This window comes from Ceratotherium simum, chromosome 13, assembly GCF_057802395.1.
Source record: "Ceratotherium simum simum isolate JZ-2026a chromosome 13, ASM5780239v1, whole genome shotgun sequence".
NCBI lineage: Eukaryota > Metazoa > Chordata > Mammalia > Perissodactyla > Rhinocerotidae > Ceratotherium > Ceratotherium simum.
This window is the reverse complement of record NC_141912.1, coordinates 47,038,930-47,059,802: the sequence shown is the minus strand read 5'-3', so window position 1 is coordinate 47,059,802 and position 20,873 is coordinate 47,038,930. Positions and strand designations below refer to the sequence as shown.

Below are 20,873 nucleotides of genomic sequence, written 5' to 3'. Positions count from 1 at the left end.
GCCCATGGCTTCTGCTCCAGTTACGTGTTTCAGCCAAGAATGAGCCAAAGATTCTAGCAGTAACAGAGAGTCACAGGTTTAACAAGAACTAATTGGGCATGTATTTGTTTGTGGTGAGCTCCGTGCCAGATGGAGTAAGGTTGTGAGAAGTGAAAGAAATAGTTCCTGCCCTTGAGAAGCTTACACCTAGTGGACCAGACAGTGTAATACAGGAAACTATGAAAGAATACTCCAATGTATATTGTCCGGCTTGCCTGCAGTGGGCATGTGTTGAGGAGCAGATTCAGCTAGAATGCCAGCCAGTTAACCAGCCTAGAGACAATTTGGAAAAGCAATGAAGAGCTGAAGATATCTTTTATTTTACTTTCCAATTTGCCAATTTTGCTTTTGTTGAGTGCCTATCATGTTCTGGACACCAGAGTTACAGAGTAAGAACACAGAGCTCGTACTGTGTGCATAGGCTTAGAGCAAAGGTAATTAACTGGATGGCTTTTCCCAGAGGTCTTCAAACCATGCACAGTTCAGCTCTCAAAATACCTGCGTGTCAATTGAATGGTGTTGGAAACACCCTGACTCATTCCTGTGAGTCAGGAATATAGCGTTTATTGTCTAGACTGTTGTCAAGGCCTCCTTGCTAGGTCTCCCTGCTTCTATTCTTGCCCCCTACAGTCCATTCTCCACACAGCAGTCCTTGGCCTGGGACACCAAGGGGGGGGGGGCACGGAGAGGAAGGGCAAGTCCTGAGCTCAGCCTTTGAATCTCTCAGATGGCCAGAGACCACTGCATTGCCTTTCTCCTTTAAATAGTAGGGTCATAGAGCAGGAACGCCATGAGGGGGGCTTGGCACTGGTGAGTTGACAAACTCTTCTTTTTCTCTAAAAAGTTTCATTAGAAATTCTTAAAGGCTGTTATGTCCAGCATCCACATGGTCGTGGAATTACCCTTAAATGCTGACATGTCCATCACGTTCTCTCTCTGTCACCCACGGTGTGTTCTCACAGCCTTCGTGTGGTTTCATTCCAGTTGCCTCGAGTAGCCTTGCGGCTGAAGAGCACACCGTTGACATTGAGATCAGTTTTGAAAATGCCTCCTTCCTGGAGCCTCTCAAAGCTCATTTGAACAGCCTCAGTTTTCCAATTCAAGGGAACAGCACTGACCAAGCCACCAACATTTTGAGCATAGCAGTGACAACAGGTGAGTAAAAGACCCATCACTTTAGAATGGAGGATGGGACATGTCAGGAGAAAGGCTGTCTGAACTCCTGACCATTAGAGAAAATTATACTTAGTAGGCAAGTGAAATGACCCAACAGTCCTTATGGGTCTGATTTTATGACTTCACAGCCTTCCAGAATGAAGCCCTTATTGGCAAACTCTGCAGCCAGTTTCCTTATTTTAAATGGTAGCAAAATGTTTGCTTGGTGGTTTGTGTGTGGTTGTTGCAAAGTGGTCATACTGCCAGGTCCTTCATGACAAACTACGGGGTCCTCTTCCCCTGGGCAATCAGTGGGTATAGATAGCAAGGAGTGGTTGAGGATATTAATAAGTAGCAAGTTTCCTTCTTTTTGGCATCATGGGTCAGGAAATAGGAACCAGGTACACGCCTGGGTCAGAAGCAAGGCATGAACCAGAAACCCCCAGGCTATGGGATCGGATTTTCTGGACACTGACTCTCTTTCAAAGTCATGCTAGCTCTCCTATTTCTCAGAGGACCATCATCTGAGAAGCTGTAAGATGGGACTGTCCCTTGTCCTAAAAAAGGTTACTGCTTTGTAAATTGCAAAGCAGTAACAGATGTTGGGTTTCATGATTCTAAAATGGAGGCAAAAATAAAATTCTTATTTTTCAAAATCTATTTGAATTCTCATATTTCAAATAGTCTATCACCATATCAGTCTATGCATCTTAATTTTTGATTCTTAATATATGCTACCTGAACCTGAAATGGCTGCCTTGTGGCTCCCTTTGGATGCCACTTCCCATCAAATTCGACGTTAGCATTAATTTCCTCAAGTTAGTGGTTCTCTGATAGGATGCCAGCATGCACTGTGAGTCCTCCAGCAGTGGGAAGTTTACTCTGTGTTCCTCAAATGTATTTGCACACAGGACTCTTTTCCATAGAACATCTCACAAAACTAATGTACATTGTAGCAACATAGGAAACACCCTTCTATGTTCCTACTCAGCACAGGTCTTCTGCCTCTAAAATTATTGCTTCTATTTATGGGGAAAAATTAATTTTTTGATAGATTTTTAGTCAATTTTGTTTTGCCTCCCAATTTTTTTTAAGGAAACCTTGGGTGTGTATTTGGGTGCTAGAAAGCAAATCTAGTAAACAAAATAAACCAGTAATTATCAAATAAATAAGTAGTTTATTTTCATTGAACAGCTTGTGATTATGGATACTTGAGCTTTAGTTGTGAGTTCATGTTATGTACACTCAATGTAGACATATTGACAAACTCTGATTTATTTTGTTCTACTGGAAATGGCATGACTTCAAGGGGCTCTGCTATTTATACCATTTTAGGAACTTGTTAACACAAGTTTAGATGTTGGGTTAGTCAATTTACAACTTGGGTTAACAAGTTTCTCTTTTAAGATGTAAATGCCCTTGGAAAGTTTAATTTATCCTGGCAGCAAGACTGGCCATTCCCACGTTGGGGAGGTGAATCCTTCTGATAGCTAACTGAGAGAGCCTGAGACTCATGGCTCTCAGGACCAGCAAGACGGCTGGGGAGAGTTGACCTCAAAGGGGAGTGGATGGGATGGGTGGGTAATGGAGGTTAGACTTACTGACCATGGTACTAATGTCTAAGCACCCCAAATTTTCTCCATTCTCCTCTTCCCATGCTTCCCCCTGCTCACTCTCGAACAGCTTACCAATGATCCTTTCAAGAAAGACATTTTTGATAATAGTAAACAAAACTGAGGATTTTTAAGGCTAGGCAATGTGTGTAAAGCACTAAACAATATCTGGAATGTGGTAGGTGGTCTGGAGGAAATAGCTTTTGCCATCCTCCTAAGGCATGCTTGTATTTTACATGGGAGTCAAAAGTTCTGCAAATACTACCCGCACATCCCTCTCAAAAACAGACAAATCAAAACAAGAAATGCTTTAGTAGTGGGATTTCAGGTCAGTAGGAGAGAGTTTGACAAAGGCAGTCTTGTTGGCTCCCTTCAAATTACCCTCAGCCAATGTTCACCTCCCTCACTAGCATCCCTAATTTCCTCTGTTCCTTATGCATCTGCTCAACCTCCACCTACTTCTAGAGCATGGGACTGCATTAGTGTCCAAAGAGTCACGGAACTTGGTTGTCCCTCCTATTTCAGGAACAGTCGTTTGATGGTTTTCCTTTGGGTGGCCAGTTGGTGGGCCTATGCCTAGGTGCCCATCTGCAGAACAAACAGCTCCCAGCAATATGACTTTGATCCAGTTTTAGAAATAAATTCAAAGCACCATTTTCAGAGCATTTTTCAGTGTCCCCAGTGGGATCAGTTTTTGTTTGGGCCGTTTGCATTTGAATTGAAATGTAAAAGGCACAATTTTATTTGTATTCTATATTTGTTATCTATTGCTGCATAACAAATTACCCCAAAACTTATCATCTTAAAACAACAAACATAGATTATGTCACACAGTTTCTGAGGGCCAGAAATCTGGGAGGAGCTTAGCTGGATGGCTCTGGCTCAGAGTCTCTCATGAGGTTGTGGTCAAGCTATTGGCCAGCACTGCAGTCATCTGAAGGCTCACCTGGAGCTGGGAAATCCACGTCCCGGCTCACTTGTGTGGTTGTTGGCAGGCTCAGTTCCTCACTGCGTATTGGCTGGAGACCTCAGTTCCTCACCCTGTGGGCCACTCCATGACATGTCCTCATGCGATGGTAGCTGGCTTCCCTCAGAGGGGGTGATGAGAGAGAGAGAGGACAACCAAGAGAGAAGCCACAGTGTCTTTTATAACCTAATCTCAGAAGTGATGTATCATCACTTCTGCTATATTCTATTGGTCACACAGACCAACCAGAGTACAATATGAGAGAGAACTACAAAGGAGTGTGAATGCCCAGAGGCAGGGATGGTCGGGGGCCATCTTGGAGGCTGGCTACCATACCTTCCATGTTCAGGAATCTATTTATCTTGTTATCATTGTAAGCATCCCCTAATATGGATAGTCAGAGTAGTCACCTTTTGGATGGCCATGCCGAATAGCGTGGTGATACATACAGGAATCAAGGGAATCTCATGCAGTGCCAGAGAACTTCCCAGAAGGGCAATATGGAGTCAACTTAGGATTTCCTACAAGTATAAATACTTGTAGTTTATAAATGCAGAGATAGTGACCACATTTTCTCTCCTCACTGTTCTGGTTGGTGATAGTCTGCAGACCTACTGGAAATGAAATCTGGTGCTCCTGTGAGACAGGCTATAGGTGGCCTCAGGAAAGGTGCCTCCACAATCTCACATGTCACGACCACGGCAACTCCCCTGCAGGACATCATTGCAGTTGCCTTAAAGGACTGCCTCCTAAGGGACCTTTTTGCCAACTCCGGGGAGGTAAGTAACTGCTCATTAAATGTTTGTTTGTTGAATGGCTGTTTTATGTCAACTCAAGCAAATGTTTCTCTGTCCTGTGTGTACTCAAATGCTAATATGAGATTTTTAAATATTGCCCTGTATTTTTTCAGCAGATGTTACCCTGAGAATGTCGGTCAGACTCAATGTGGGCTTTCAAGAAGACCTCAGGAACTCTTCCTCTGCCCTCTATAGGTCCTACAAGACTGACTTGGAAACAGCGGTAGGTTTTGGCCCTAGGAGCCTCTTAATGAACAAATTCTTTGGGCTGAACTGAATCTATTGCATTTACAGTGGATAGTTTGCTTGAATCTCTCAGAATTTATGAATGTGGATGTCAAAATTATTCCTTTACATCTGGAATGGTGAATTAAGAAGTGCTCAATTCAAATAGTGTTCAGGGGATGGTTTGACATCATTTTGACCTGTAGGTGGAGCATCTTCCTAGGGTAGAATTGATTCAGATAAGATTTGATGGTATCACCTCACTGAAACCTATTCAGAGGCCCAAGAACCTGGTCTAGAAGCACCAGATGATGCCTTTCTAGTCGTATTCACACAACACATGGATGAAACCCATCACACTTTTAGGGCAGACCAGCCCTAAGTTTCAGAGGGTTCCAAACCACTCTATACTGGTGGTCCCTAGGCATTCACACTTAAGACAGATTTAAATTTACTCACGTAAAAATATTCTCTGAGTGTTCTTCCCTGAGTGAGAATATTCCCTAAGTGTTAACTGTGTGCCAGACACTATTCAAAGTGCTTTACTTTGGATTAATTCATCTAAACCTAAATGGTTGAGTTCACTCATTTGGAATAGAGCTCCCCAACTGGTGTAGCAGAAATTACTACAGGTGGGCTGGGATAATGAGTTCCCTTAGCTCTGTGGGCAGCCGAGCCCCTGCCTTAGGCCAGGAGCAGCCTCTAGCTTACCCCAGTGTGCCACACAAGTATCATTTTCCATGGGTGCCATGATGAAGTGCTGACACAGAAGAGCTCTTGGACATCTGATTTGCATATTTGGCATGTTATAGTTCTACACAGCATGAGAACCCTCCACACACACACACACACACTACACTGAATTATATACTTTTGAGGAAAGATAGAGTTACATGTTAATCCTTGGGTCCTACCCATCTGGGTACCTGGCTCAGTAATTTGCACATTGCACCTGTCCTGTGAATGTGACTTGAGTCAGATTGAATCTCCTGTGGGGTTGGTACTCAGAGAAACAAAGTGGAGTGAAAACATCATCAAAAACCACATTGGCTCAACCAGTGCTGCAATATGTTAAGTGAGGGATCAGGCAGTGTAGCAGCCATGTGAATGCCCATCACAGATCTCCAACTACAGGGGATGTAATTGACCAAGGGCCACAGCTGCTGCTTCTGAAACCCATGGCAGTGCTTGCTGCTCGCTGCTAATGCATGAGCACGGCAGGTCTGTGTCTGGCAGACATGGGACTCCTTTGAAGGCCATACTGAGCCTTTCCAAGCTCAGTCTAGGATGATTTCATCCAACCTCCCTTCCTGCTCTCTTTCACTTGGGGTCTGAGGGCTCTCCCTGCCTTCCTCGCTGCCTCCACATTTTCTCTCCTAGGCATTTCCCCGAGTAAATTTTTTGCACATTTAATCTAGTGTTTGCTTCTCAGAGAACCCACACTGACATAGGTAGACAGGAATTACTTCTGCAAAGATCTGCTGATGCTGGCGCTAACAACATATACAGGAGAAAATTTTACCCAGGGTGATAAGGAAAACACACTTTTTACTCTGTTTAAAGTCTTTTGACATATATCCCACTGGACCTTGATACATGACACTTGTCTTGCTTTATTTTCCAGTTCTGGAAAGGTTACCGGATTTTACCAGGCTTCAAATTGGTGACTGTGACAGGCTTCAGGTAAGAATGCTGTAATTAGGTCATTTCTGTCCATTGGCAAAGATCAACACATTAGTGAAGGAGAAAAAGCCCGTTAGAGGGCCATCATCTGGGACACTCAACAGGAGCAATTCGATAGAGGCGAAGACAATGCCAGATTGCAGCCTTAAAGGGGAAGGAAATACCAAGAACTGTAGCTCACTCCTTACAGATGTACCTACTTAGAAGGAAGGTGAGAACAAGCCTTGTGTTCATTTTATGCATGCAAGAATTTTGCAAAGATCTGGGAGAAGCTTGTCGTCTAGGGAGTTCAGAAATATAAAAATGAAATAATGTCATGCAATGATGCTTTTATTTAAGGAAAGTTGACCAGCCAGCTACAACTGCAGAGTTGCATGCTGCTGTGTGAATGGCTCCCCTTGGTGCTGGGCACTCTGGCAGCCCTGAGTGGGTTTATACAGAGTTTCTAAAAGTTTGTTGCCAATTTTAAAAATTAAGAATGTTTACAGAAACATTCAGGCTTTTGGCTTCACCTGACATTCAGCATATCTGGTAACCCCGGGCCAGCATGGTTGTATGACAACGGTGTCTGCATTGTGGCTGCCACCCTATGACCTGCTGATGTGATTCAGTTCCCTCTTCCCTGTCTGGTATTTTGTTTATTTATGTTACCTGTCTGTAGACATTTATGAGCCCTGCCTTGGCTTTCAACTAGAGCTTTGAAAGCAGGTTGATTTCAGTGAACCCTTGAAGATAAAAGTACCCGGGCTGTTCCTGTCATTTTATTTTCTTATGCAAATAAACCATAAGGGTCTAGACTCTTTCAGGTCAGTTACTGTTTTACTGAACTGAGTGGTCTCCGTCCAGGCCCGGAAGTGTGGTTGTGACATACGAAGTCACGACTAAAACAACATCACCTGAATTAATGCATAAAGCGAATGAGCAAGTATTACAGAACCTCAATCAGACCTACAAAATGGACTACAGCTCCTTTCAAGCAGTTACTAGTAGTAAGTAGAACATTGCTACATTTTTCCTATATGTAGATTCTATTTAGATATGGTAATAATGTTCATCATTATGCTTAAACCTGGGAACTTACATTACGATGTCCTCCGTGGAGACAGACGCTCTCGTTCCTGGCATAAAGGTTTATGTGCTGTCTCCCCGTCTTAAGCCAGTGCAAAGCCTCCCAACCAGACTAGTGTCACTGCAGTTGGAGGAGGCATTTTCAGTGGGGAAAGATTTTACAATGGGGCTACAGAGCCACCTGGATTTATGGATTTTTTTTTAATTAACAGACCCAAAACATTCAGAAAAGTAAAGCTAACATTGTGGTAGGGGTTGGGATAGTCATGAAATGTATTGATATTAAATAGGGAACCATTGTTATTTTAGAGCAGTAGTTCTCAAAGTGTGGCCCCCAGGCCAGCACCATCAGCACTACCTGGAACTTGTTATAAAGGCATATTCTTGGGGCCACCTCAGATCAACCGGGCCAGTCTATGTTTCAACAAGCCCTCCAGGTGATTCTGATGCAGGGGAAAGTTTGAGAACCACTGCTTTGGATCATATATAACAGTGGTAAGAATCCTGGGATTTTAGATATTCTTCCCCATTTTACAAATGGGGTACAGAGTTGGGCTCTGTTGTGTTATTAGGTGGGGGGACATATTGTTACTGGCGGGGTAGGAAGGCGAGCCAGCTGGGCAGAGATTTGGTGGGCAAGAATTGGCCAGCGGATGTTCTGGATAACTCAGGTCCACAGTTCCGGCGTGATGGCAATTCCTCTTTGGAGCAACATTGTCCACGGTTGGGGAGGCACTGAGCTGACTGTTGCAGGCACAACCAGGAGAAAGGGCGCCCCTTCTCAGGAGCGAGGCCATCCTCACAATAGGTTTATATTCTTTCTCTTGACATTCTCTGCTGGTATTTTTAGACATCAGCTCATTTTTAAAAATAAAATACTGGAAGAGATATACACAATGGTAAGAAAGTGCTTCAACATAAGCAAGATAAAATAGCAAAGTAAAAATTCAGAATAGATGAGGCAGCAACAACCTGGATGAAAACCAGAACATTAAAGGAAGAGGAACAAGTGGCCCGAGTGTGGACTCACACAGAAGCAATCCCAGCAAGACCACTGCTCCCCGACCCAATGCCACCCCACCAACCAGCAGACACATTGCCCCGAAAAATTCTTTTTATTTATGGTTCAGAGGGCATAGGAGAATAGCAGCCTTTAGCATAGGTGAGCTTCAGTTATGATTACTCTTTCCCAGAAATTTCAGTTGTGCTGAGGATAGTCAGCCACTGAAATGAGTAAGTGTCCAGCCGTTCTCCTGATGGGTGGGTGACCGTCAGTCCAGAAACACTGCTGACAGTACAGTTCACAAAGGGGCTTTAGTATCTGCGGGTTATTCTTCCAAAGAGCAATGAAGTCGTTGTGAATGGCACCCAACACACCCTTCTACATCCATCTCTGCCCTCCTTCGAAGACCAGAATGTGATCTGTGATATGCACAGCCTTAGACCGATAAGCACGGACTTGTCATGTGCAATTCCATAGGGAAAGCAGACACCATCCTGCTCTCCGTGGTGGTGGTGGTGTTTACCCAGAATACAAATATCCAAAAAAGTCAAGTGACTAGGTGTTTTTAAAAAATTATAATTATATTTAGAAGACAAGAGAGAGGAGAAGAACAAGAAAGAAAAACGCTGCATGAATGAGTTGGTATCAGGAACTTATTTTTCAATCTGTCTTTATGAAACACAAAGGCTCATGGCAATCTTCAGAATAGCTCCATTCATTTTGTCATATATTAATCCTCTGGTGATGTTTGATTAACCAGCAGGGTCCCTTAACCAGTATACCCTTTTCTTTAATCACTCTCAATATATTTATGATCCATTCCATTTAACTATATGATACTGGCAGTTTTACTAATCATAGTTATTAGCAACGATAGTAATGAAAAGAGGGACACTGTTATTGAGTCTTTTCTGTGTTAAGCCAGTGTGTTGTACATATTTCATCTTCATATATCTTGTGAGGTAGATATTATTATCTCCATTTTACAGATGAGAACATGGAAACTTAGAGAGGGTAAATAATTTGTTCAAGGACACATAGTAAGTAACACAAATTTGTGTGACTTCAATGTCAGTTCATTACATTAATATTCACAGATGGCCTTGCTTCCTAATAGATGAATGTGATTTTTTTAAATCTTATTTTACTCAGGAGCCTAAAAAAAGTGATAAGAAATTTTTAGATGCCTTGTTCTTTTGGCTAGAGCATCATACCACCCCGGAGTAATCTTATGGTGTTTTATCCCATGTTTACACTATGGAGAGAATCTGGCCTGAGCATCGAGCCCCATACAAAAGAGGCCTCACAGAGCCTCCTCACCCGCTCCTCTGATTTCCTTGAAACACAGAACTCACGAAGGACATAGCACAAGAAACAGCTTAGAGGGAAAGTTGTGTAAGCAAAGGACAACCATAAAAACATGTACAAAAATAGCAAATACTATGTTTTTATTTCTGTCTATGAAAGGATGTAACGCCATAGTTCTCCAGAATTTTACTATGAAAACCATAATAGCTACTGTTCCCTTAGTCATCTCCCAAGGTATCTCTCACTGCCCCTATTTTCCAGAGAAGGGAGCTGAGGCTCAGAGAGGCTAAGCAAGGTCCCCAGAGCCACACAGCTATGTATGGCACAGAACCAGAATTCAAATCTGGACCTGTGTGTCTATACAGCTCTCACTTTTAAGGGCCCATGGGTATTAGATCTTAAAAAAAATTATTTCCCAACCAGACTTGATTATCAAAAATTGAATTGTCTTTCCATTTCTAATTCATCAAAGACATAGGACAGAACATTCAGTCAACACAAGGTATCAGTTATTGATAAGAAGCAGTTGATACTATTTGAGTCAGTAGCAAAGAAACTTGATGTTTAAGTTACCTGGTGTGGCTTTTTCATAAGCAAATGTGCAATTTCCTACCAGACTATTTGAAATATTGAAAATAGCTTTGAGATCCTCATTACTACCATTAAGAACTCTTAAGTGTGCAAAGACCCCAAACTGGAAGGCTTGTCCCTAGTATCCAGCAGGCTGTAACTCTTTGGGCCTCAGATACCAGCTGCCCAAGGATGGAGCAAGGAGGACACGCTGCCTCCTTCTAGTCAGCAGCACAGATGCTGTAGAGACCTCGGGAGAACCCTCGTCGTGGTGGCATCCAGTCTGGGGGGGTAGCATCAAGTACATTTATTTGCTTTGGGATCCTAATACATTTTTTCTGGGTTTCCAGATGAAACTAAGTTCTCTGTCATACCAGAAATCATCTTTGAAGGGGATACAGTAACTCTGGTGTGTGAAAACGAAGTTCCGTTCTCCAATGTGTCCTGGCACCATGTCGAAAGGAGCTCCGACATCCAGAACAGCAGCAGATTCTGGATTTACACCTCCGTGCTCAACAACACGACCTCAGTATCGAACTTCACTATCTACAACATCACTCAGGGTGACGCAGGTGGGTTTCCATCCAATAATTGGGGTGAGGAAAGGAATGAAGAGCTCATAAAGAAGCCAACCATTGAATGTGTATATAGCGTTTTCCTCTTCAAAAGGAAGTCACCAGGTGCAACTTTTCAAAATTGAAAATTAATCCCATGACATATGAGCTAAGCAAATTCAGCCTTGGAGACAAATACAGTTTTGTACACTTACCAAGGCTTCGTTGGAACTCGAGACAAAAAGCAGACTTTTTTTTTTAATTTTTAAAAATTTAGAACAGCTTTGTTGAGGTAGAATTGACATATAATAAACTCTACACATTTAAAGTGTACAATTTAATAAGTTTGACATGTGTATACACGTGAAACTATCACCATAATCAAGATAGTGAACACATCCGTCACCCCCCCCAAATTTGCTTGTACTCCATTGTAGTCGCTCCCACCTGCCCCTCCCCACTCCCCTCCCCCAGCAACCCGGAAGCATAAGTTTTAAACCTGACGTTCTAGAATTTAATAATCCCCCTGTAGGGGCTGGCCCTGTGGCATAGTTGTTAAGTCCGGCACGCTCTGCTTTGGTGTCCAGGTTCGTGGGTTCAGATCCTGGGTGCGGACTTACACCACTCAACTAGCCATGCTATGGCAGTGACCCACATACCAAATAAAGGAAGACTGGCACAGATGTTAGCTCAGGGCTAATCTTCCTCAAGCAAAAAAAGAGGAAGATCGGCAACAGATGTTAGCTCAGAACGAATCTTCCTCATCAAAAATAAAAACAGAAAAAATAACCCCATTGTAACCCAGATGTCCACAGGGGCATCTCTTTTTCTCTGAATGAGAAGTTGGGCTGCAGACATATGGGTCCTAGCACACCTTTGTTGATTCTGATTTTGCCACAGAGTTAAACAGGATGCCAGAATTATCCATAGTCTTCTAATTCTCCAAGGCTTTCCAATTTTTCCTTTCTACCTCTTCCCTTCCCACACTTTTTTCTTTTATTAGCAGAGACTTTGAGATTTCTGCTATTTCTTTAGAACATCTCTCTACTCTTTACCTGGTGGCATCAGAAATACCTGCATTAATCTTCTGCACTTCCTGAATGTTCCCTGAGGGTTGTTTAGACCAAGTCTCGGATGCCTTTGAAAATGGTGTTTCATGATGTACTGTCATGACACATGAGACAAGGCTCTCATTCTTCTAAGGAAATATATATATGTAGTAATAATAAATGCTTTTGTGTATTCTGTGCAGGTGAATATATTTGCAAACTGACACTCGATATTTTTGAATATGAGGCCAGAAAAAAAATAGATGTTACCCCCATCCAAATTTTGGCAAATGAAGAAATGAAGGTCATGTGTGACAACAATCCTGTATCTTTGAACTGCTGCAGTGAGATTAATGCTAATTGGAGTAAAATAGAATGGAAGAAAGAGGGGAAAATAACCATTCAAGGTAAGAATGGTAGATGCTCTTTTGCAAATAGATTTTTGCCTCTTGGCCAAGTAAAAATGGGAGATGCGATGGGTGAAAGAGGAAGTGTCAGATGCTGTTTTTTTCCGGGCTTCAGACTGTGAAAAAGTACTAGGTTTGATGCCAGCTCCAACTTAGCCATTCTAGAACAAAATTTCAAAAATATATACATACAAGTGTCGTGCTTGGGTTGTAGATGAGATCCTGGCAGAGAAGACCCCAGAGGGAGGGACCTGATGACTTAGGTCCATAGCATCTCCCATCTACAGAAGCTTCCTTTCCTTTCCTTCCTTTCCCTACCTTCCTTTCCATCTTCAGCAAAGAGCTAAGGATAAGGTCATTGGCTTTGTTTTGGGGTCTGACTTAGAGCTTCTCATTTCTGTGTCTCTTCTCTTGGTTTCTGTCCTTCTCATTTCTCTGCTTTGGTATCCACACTTTCTTTTATATTATGCTGTGTCTCTGCTTTTTCATCTCTCTGTGTAGACCTGTTTGTCTCTCAATTGTTTCATGTCGATTTCTGACCCTGTTTGCTTCCGTTTTAGATCTGAGATCTGACTTGAAGTTCCCCACCCTTCAGTTTATACTGATGAATGATAATAATAATAATAATAAACTAAAATAGCAATACTGACTCATTTTTGTGTAACTGTTTATGATTAACCATTTTTTTAAAAATATGTTATCACTTTTAGTCACATTTAAACTTGACTACAAGTTTGAAGCTGGCATTTTTACCTCTAATTTGCAAATAAGGAAATTGTGGTCCGTATTAAATGACTTATCCAAGATTGTCACAATAGGAAAAAAAAGAAAGAGTTGGAACTCACCTCAGGTGTTGTTTCACAAGACCAGTGTTTGTCTTGGCCAGGCTATGTTATCCCTGCCTGGTGAGCCAGCACGGGAGCCAGCTGATCTGACAGAGTTTGTACTGAAGCAGAAGACTGTCTTCTGCCTAGAAACCTCTCATAACAAGATCCAATTCTTCCCTTAAGAAATGACAGTATTATGTGCTCATCTTTAAAGTAAAACATCATTAAAGTAAAATGTGACTCCACCCATGAAATACACTAGTGTGGTAAAGCTTTACTTTACAGAGTCTTTGCTATCAGACTATATTAAATTATAAAAAAAATAAAATAATGGTTAATGTACATGCAACTTTTCCTGAGCACATCCATTTGCAAAGCACATTTCACCTGCAGCATTTGCATTCCATTCTAAAGAACTCCGAAGGATGGGAAAGGCCTTTGGTAACTGTTGAAAATGTTGACAGATGGTACATTTAGTCACTTCCCTGATTTTTAAGGAAGAGGAGATGTAGGCATCCTGAGGGAGCTGACAGATGGGGGAAAGACACTGCAAAGTTCCCGTGGTACTGACTTATAGGCTTTCAACTCGGAGAGGGGAAAAACCTTGCCCTCTGGCAGAGGAACCAGGAAGTCTGCGGTGCAGATGCTCGGGCCTCTCGTGGCCAGACTGCTGCAGACACTCCTATTGCCCAGTGTGAGCTGAAGCGACTGCAGAACAATGGATTTCCTGCCCCAGGGCTGGCCACCTGGGGACCCACACGGTCGGTTTTCTGATGAATTGAGCCTCTGCTCTCGGCACTCTGCCCTCTTCCTCCTCCCTTGCTGGCCCGTCTCTGCAGCAATCTTTCTCCAAATCCCACAAGTTCTCTTAGCACCCACTTTTTCAGGTCAGGAGAAAGCAATCTAGCTAAATAATTCACCCCAAAGGGCTTGGAAGTGAATATATTACCTCTTCTCAGAAAAAGTTGCATTTCATTTTGAAAACACTTCTGGCAAGGGATAAGACAGCAAGGAGGTAATCAGCAATGAAAGAATTTCCAGCTTTAAGAAGGTGGTCTTTTTGGAATATAGAGAGCTTTCTGGGGCTTTTCAAATCATCGGGCACCGACTGATGATATAAATGTTAATGGCAGCAGAAGTAATAGTATTAATATTATATCCTAGTAGTAGTAAGCATAGAGGTACTAATAGTTATTATCATCAGTGCCGCTTCTACTTTGCCCGTATCTAGTACTACTCTGCCTATTTAGGGACGTATTGACCGCTTGGGGGAATTTAGGGCAATAGAGTTTGTAGTCTCCCCATAGCTCCTCTTATGTGGTGTGATGATAAAAAATAATGGAGCCTTAATTCCCGCTTTGTTAGAACAGTCCCCAAATGAGTTCATGAACTTCTTCTTCGCCCTGCCTACCATACTCCCTTGGCCTATCGTCGTGCAGAGTATTCACAAAACAATTGAGTCTTTACAAGAGGGTGTCAGCCCCCTCTCGGCTGGCTGTGAAGGCATATGACAACATGGAACAGCACGCCGAGGGACTGGTGACGGGGAACAGCCTCAAACACCACAATCTCCCTTCTTGTGTCTTTTCTTCCCAACGGCCCCGCTTACGTTTTTGACCACGTGTTATTGCGTGTGCTTGTGTGCCGCCTGAAATGTTATTTTTGCAGCCAAACAGGGCGTCAGTAAGAGATAAAAAAGTGACACTGGCTTTTTTTCTTTATTGAGTAAAAATCAGTCTTGTGGCTTTTGAGTCACTTTATAAAGCACCACCAGAAGTAGGCCTGCCTCAGAGACTGAGGTGAGCCCTAAGTAGAGAAGCAACTAGAAGTAGCATTGTTAGAGGCACCATCCTCCATCATGGTTGCACATGGGGGTCACCTCCGTTGTTTTTTTAAAAGACCAGCTGTCAGGGCTCCACTCTAGAGCAATTAAGTCAGTCTATGAATTTGGGCTCTGGGCAGTGGCATGTTTTCTTAAATTTCACAAGTGATTTTTTTGGGCAGGAGGGAGCGAGAACCATGGATTTTGTCCAATCCCTCATTTTACACATGGGGAAACTGAGCCTTTATGTGAGCTGCCCGGGGTCTCCCCAATCGTGGCAAAGGGCTCCACCTCGTCACCCACCACTCTCTCCTCCTCCTCCATGTCCTTCTCTGTGTTCCTGACAGTGCCATAGACAAAGCCCATTTTAAATAGCGGTCCTCTACTTGTAGGAATGCCCACAAAATTAGATTTAAAAAAAGAAAAAGAAAAGGAAAGAACTTGTGCCAAGTCTTCTGCCCTGGAAAAATTAGCCTTACAAACCATGTTTTCCAGTAAGACAGTACCTAGTCCTGAAAAGCTGTAACCCCAGCTCTGCCACGTGCCCTTTTCCTGGTGCAGAGCAAGTTGAGTCACCTCACTGACCTCCAGACCTTCATCTGTTGAATAGTGATAATGGCAACTTTTTACAAGACTTTTAGAGGGAGAAAAACCAAGATGATAAATGTAAACATTTAAAACCAAGTTGACTACATTGGATTTGCCACAATAACTATTTTCTGACAATGATGATAGCCTTAAAAACCATTCCCTCACTTATCCTCAGTGTGGTGGGGAATCTTCATTGGATATTATCTAACCTTGAGCAGCAAACTTGTAATTGCCTCCCATCTCTTCTCCAGAAAGCAGAGCACCAACTTAATTAGCTGCATTCAGTACCTTCCGTGCTGGACCCCGAGTTGCACAGCCGCAGGGGTGTTGTATGAAGGACAACGTGAATGCTGCTGATTCAGAGGTCTTGCTTTTGTTTTCAGAGTTCGCTATCTCCTTGGAGCCTCATCTCCACTCTTTTCCTGTGTGTTTCAGCCTAACAGGGCTACTTAGCTTTCCCCAACCGTGACTAGCGTGCTGCTGCTTCTGTGCTTCTGTGTACACCAATGGTTTTCTGATTTAACCGTACAATCCTTTCTTCAAGAAAAGTCTTATGTGGTTGTCCAATGCAAGATTTCTCAACCTCGGCGCTAGTGACCTTTGGGGCCTGATAATTCTTTGCTGAGGCTAGCTGTCCTGTGCATTGCAAGGTGTTTATCAACATCTTTGGCCTCTACTCACTAGATGCCAGCAGCACCCCTAGTAGTAACAATCAAAACTGTCTCTGAACATTGCCAAATGTTCCCCAGGGTGGCCAAATCACCCTTGGTTGAGAACCACACATCTGATGGGTAAAGCACACCAGAGTGGAGCCACTTGAGTTGTAAAAAGCATGGGGGGCTTAGAGCCCACATAGCTTATCACTCTCCCACTCCCCCACCCAGCCCCAGCTCCTGAAGCAGCTTAATGGAAGGCCAAGTTCTCCAAGGAGTACTGGTTCACACACACACATACACACACACACAGCTGCACACCAGAACAGCACAGCCACCATTCTATCTATTTCTTTCCAGGCCTAGAGCAAATCTTCCTTCTTCTCTGAAATCTTCCCTAGTCTCCCAACTAAAACACCCTTCCATAATATATTTATCTCCATAATATACTTATTTCTTTAATCTCCATATTATACTTATTTCTCTTAGGAAATCTATCTACTGTGCATTACAATTATTTTTGTACATCTCCATATATACTCCATCTGACATAGTTCATTGTCTTGCACATTAGTTTGATGAGGAAGCTGGGCCTTGAAGGATGAGTAAGAGTCAACAGGAGGAAGAGGGAAGGAGAATATTCTAGATGTGAACCCAGGCATAAAGGCATGAAGCTACGGGCATGTTGAAGAGCCAGGCTGTGACCTAGTCTGTAAGAGAGGAATATAGAACGAAATAAAGAGAACAGAGGCAGATTGAAATCATACTGTGAACAAATACATATACTACGCTAAGGAGATATTATTTTATTTTGTAGGCAATGGTAAGATTTTAAAGGTTAAAGGAGAGAAGTGAAATGATCAGGGCTGAACTTTAGAAAAATAAATTTTAGAAAATAAAAATAAATTTTAAGGTTGTGTAGCCAATAGATTGAAGGGGTAATTAGCTGAAAATAGAGACCCAGTTTCAAGAGTATGCAATTGGCAGATAATAGATAACGGGACCCAGGCAGGTAACCACAGGTTGGAGTGGATAAGACAGTTGTGAGACGTTTCAAAGGTGCAATCTAAAAAATTTTACAACTGAGTGGAAGTGGAATGTGAGGAAATGCAAGTAATTAAAGATGACTTAAAGATTCTTAATTTTGTGAACTGCCAATAGCAAAGAGAAGAAACATTAGAAGATGTGCATGTTTTGCCTGGAGAGAAGAAAGATGAGTTCTTGATTGGACATGTTGAGTTGGCGGTACCTAAGACATCGCTTTGGCACTTGGGAATTTTCTTCTAGAGTTTCCAACAGGAGGTTTCTCTTGGAGATAGAGTAGGGAGTCATCCAAATACAGGATATAATAGGAGCCATGTGTGTAGATGAGATTGCCCAGCGAGAGAGTAGAGAAAAAGGTAAGGAAAGAGCCCATATCAGGATGTGTGGGGAGGCCACTATCCTGGGGAACGCCAATATGTAAAAAGGGAACAGAGGGGAGAGGAGCCTGGGAGGAAGACCCAGAAGAAGGATGAAGAGAGAGAGGAAGCAGGAGGGACCTATGGAATCAAGTGAGCCAAGTCACAGGGAAAGTGTGCAGAATGGGATGCTGCAGTCCAGGGAGCGTGACAAGAAGCCACTGGATGTGGAAAAGAAGGAGTCTCAGTTGGCCTTAAAGGAACACCTTAGGTGGAGTATAGGGAGAAGAGGCAAATTGCAGTGGTTTGCTGAAAAGTGGGAATGAAAGACTAAAGGTGATGAATGCAGAAGCAATGTGGCATGAAGAGAGGAAGAAATGTGCTGGTGGCTAGGGGAGCTTTTAGATTGGGCAAGGATTACTTTAGGAAGGGAAGACTTGAGCATATCTGATGGTTGAAGTGAGGAAAGATTAAAGACACAGGGGAGAGGAAAGATAAAGGACAGAATAAGGTCCTGGAGGCACTGGAGGAAGTGGGCTTTCCAAAAATAAGTGGAGGGGTGAGCCTTAGAGATGAGTAGGGACACTTGTGCCCATGAACTAGGAGGTAATTAGTCAAGGCTGGTGAAGATACAAACCAGTTTGGTGTTATGAACAACCGTTTTGGGAACTGAGGAGAAAAGCTGGTTATATATCAATAAAAATATTTCAAATATCATTGATCATCCAGCCAAGGCTGAAAAAGATGCATTTACATTGGAGCTAATCAGAAGTTTATTCTTTTTCTTTAATTTTTGGAAGATTGACAGTGTTTGAAGAATGTCTTAAGGGTACATGGCAGCAAGCAATGTTGGAGGAGAGAGTGAAGGGAATGGAGCAGAAAAAATTCACCAGGAGGGTGTTATAGAGCCATAGGCAAGAAGTGAAGATGGCTTGGAGGGCATCTTGGGAATGTAAAGGAAGCTGTTTTGAAGGGTAAACTGCTGATAACCTGAAAACGCATGAAGTTGAAGCTTCCACTAAAACATATAGACTAGGAAGGAGAGAATAAGTTACGAAAAGGTTTCTCAAATGGGATGGATATCAGATGTCCCAGCCTTGTTTCTTCCTCTTTTCAATAACAATAGTCTAAACAATCTGGCATCTTTTTTCCTTCCAGTTGAAAACATATCCAAACTCTTTTTTTATTTTTCACACTTAAACGACTATCACTAGTGGTCTTTATTAGGGGCAGGTCCCAGCCAGGCGCTGTTCTAAGCGTTTACGTATATTAACTCATTTTACCTGACTATAGTCCTGGGCCATAGCTGTTATTATTTATGCCCATTTTACTGAGAAACTGAGGCACAGAGTAGTTTAGTGACTTTCTCAACAACACCCTGCGAGAAAGTGGTAGAGTTTGGGATCTGCTGCCAGGCCACCTGACTCCTGAGTCTGCAGACCTAACCACTGTACAATCCTGCCTCTCCATTCAAAGAGAAGAAATCGAATTTAAATAATAACGCTTTTTCACTGATGTGGCCTCTTTGCTGCTAAATCCGAGAGTCAGCCAACTGTGACGGCAGAAGAACTACTTATGTCATTGCAGAAAACTCTGACACAGACATGGACTCCAGCTGCAGCAGGTACACCCTCCAGGCCAACGGAACTCAGTGTCTAAGTGGGTCGGCTGGAACCAAGGTCGTCTACACGTGTGAGTTCACCAGCGCCCACGGAGCCAGAGGCAGTAAGAACATAGAAGTGACTTTCACCTCTGTGGGTAAGGACTCGTTCACTAGAATTTAGAGCCTTGCACCTCAAACCAAGGGCTGCTGATCACTTGGGAATATCTATGAGCAATAAAGCAGGGCCTTCCAGGTAGGTGGTTGGGGTAGATCCCACAGTGGGAGACAGAAGAGGATCGTCCCTTCTGCCATTTAAATGCAGATGAAGTCATTAGAATCTGGGAAGGGTAGGAATGCGGACAAGTGGCTGCAGGGAAGCCAGGGCCTGCATTGTGCTGGTAACACGAAAGTGGCCTGAGAGGTAGAGTTTCACACTCAGATTAGTCCTAAATGATCATTGAGTTTATAATGAGGATAACACCCCTAATTTCCCCCTTTTTCCTCCCATAATCTCGTTCTCCTTCCCTTGAATTCCAATAGCCTGGCTCATTCCCCACCACCCTTCTCCTCCCTCTGTGCTTCCACCTCTCCCGTTTCACCTATTCTGGAGAGAATGCTGCAGAAACCTTTAATAATCTGAAACTTTGTGCTTATTTTACGGTTGTAACAAGTGTTTTTTATATTTCAATTAATTCAGCTTCAGTAGGCTTCTTAAAAGTATCATTTCTTCTCCTCACATAATAAAGCATTTATAACTTCATCCCCACCTGCAAAAATGGGGCAAACTTGTTTTTTCACTCATCTTACAAAAAGGAACTATTTAGATAAATCATCAGACCCCCCTCTGAACAACTTGGAGAAAGGACTGGTTTTCTGTAATCATGACTTAGCATTTTTACAAAGAGCTAGATCAGGTTTATCTGAAAATATTGTTGCTGTAGAAGAGTTCGCGGGTTTTTTGAGCAATTTGCGGTTTCCTATAGCGAGAGCAGTCGTCCACCGCAAGTTTTAACTCTGCGAGTTGTACTGATTATGTGAGCTTTTGGGTGTCTTTAGGGTCATATTTAGCCTTTGCTGAAAACCACTGCCACTGGTCTGGTAGTTTGGACCTCAACTGAGAAGCAAGAGAACCAAATTCATGATTCCATGAGCCTTTCTACTCTTTCCGCTAAACCTTAAAAAGGCATCTCAAGATCCCAACACAGCGAGGGGCATGCGAGGGACGCGTTAATCCATTCTTGCTCGGCTTCAGAATTCCGAACATTTGGCTCTACTTCTAAAGAGTACTATGGAAAGCCCGGGTTTCTTTTGATTATGACTAAGAATAAGATTTTACACTGTTTGGAATAGCAGGCCAGCATCAGCGGGCTCAAGGCATGAAGTTGTTCACCTATGGAAGACAGAAACGAGTGGCCTTTTGAAATGTCAACTATCTAGAGGACATGCTCAAAGAGGAGTGGAAAGACAGATTCAGAGGCAAAAACAGTGGAATGGTCATACAAGCTTTTATATTTGTAAGGGTCTTGTTAACATTTTTGA

At 42.8% G+C, this 20,873-nt stretch overlaps 1 protein-coding gene across 2 annotated transcripts in view; it reads left to right on the top strand.

The window, feature by feature from the left end:
- Positions 1-20,873, top strand: part of ADGRF5 (adhesion G protein-coupled receptor F5) — a 53,693-nt gene that overhangs the window by 15,441 nt on the left and 17,379 nt on the right. For both annotated transcript variants that reach the window (XM_087437875.1, XM_087437874.1), the window contains exons 3-10: positions 1,024-1,194; positions 4,377-4,553; positions 4,685-4,794; positions 6,421-6,479; positions 7,326-7,468; positions 10,779-11,000; positions 12,235-12,438; positions 19,319-19,489. In XM_087437875.1, coding sequence (XP_087294001.1) covers positions 1,024-1,194; positions 4,377-4,553; positions 4,685-4,794; positions 6,421-6,479; positions 7,326-7,468; positions 10,779-11,000; positions 12,235-12,438; positions 19,319-19,489 — 1,257 coding nt within the window. The remainder of the gene's footprint in view (positions 1-1,023; positions 1,195-4,376; positions 4,554-4,684; positions 4,795-6,420; positions 6,480-7,325; positions 7,469-10,778; positions 11,001-12,234; positions 12,439-19,318; positions 19,490-20,873) is intronic.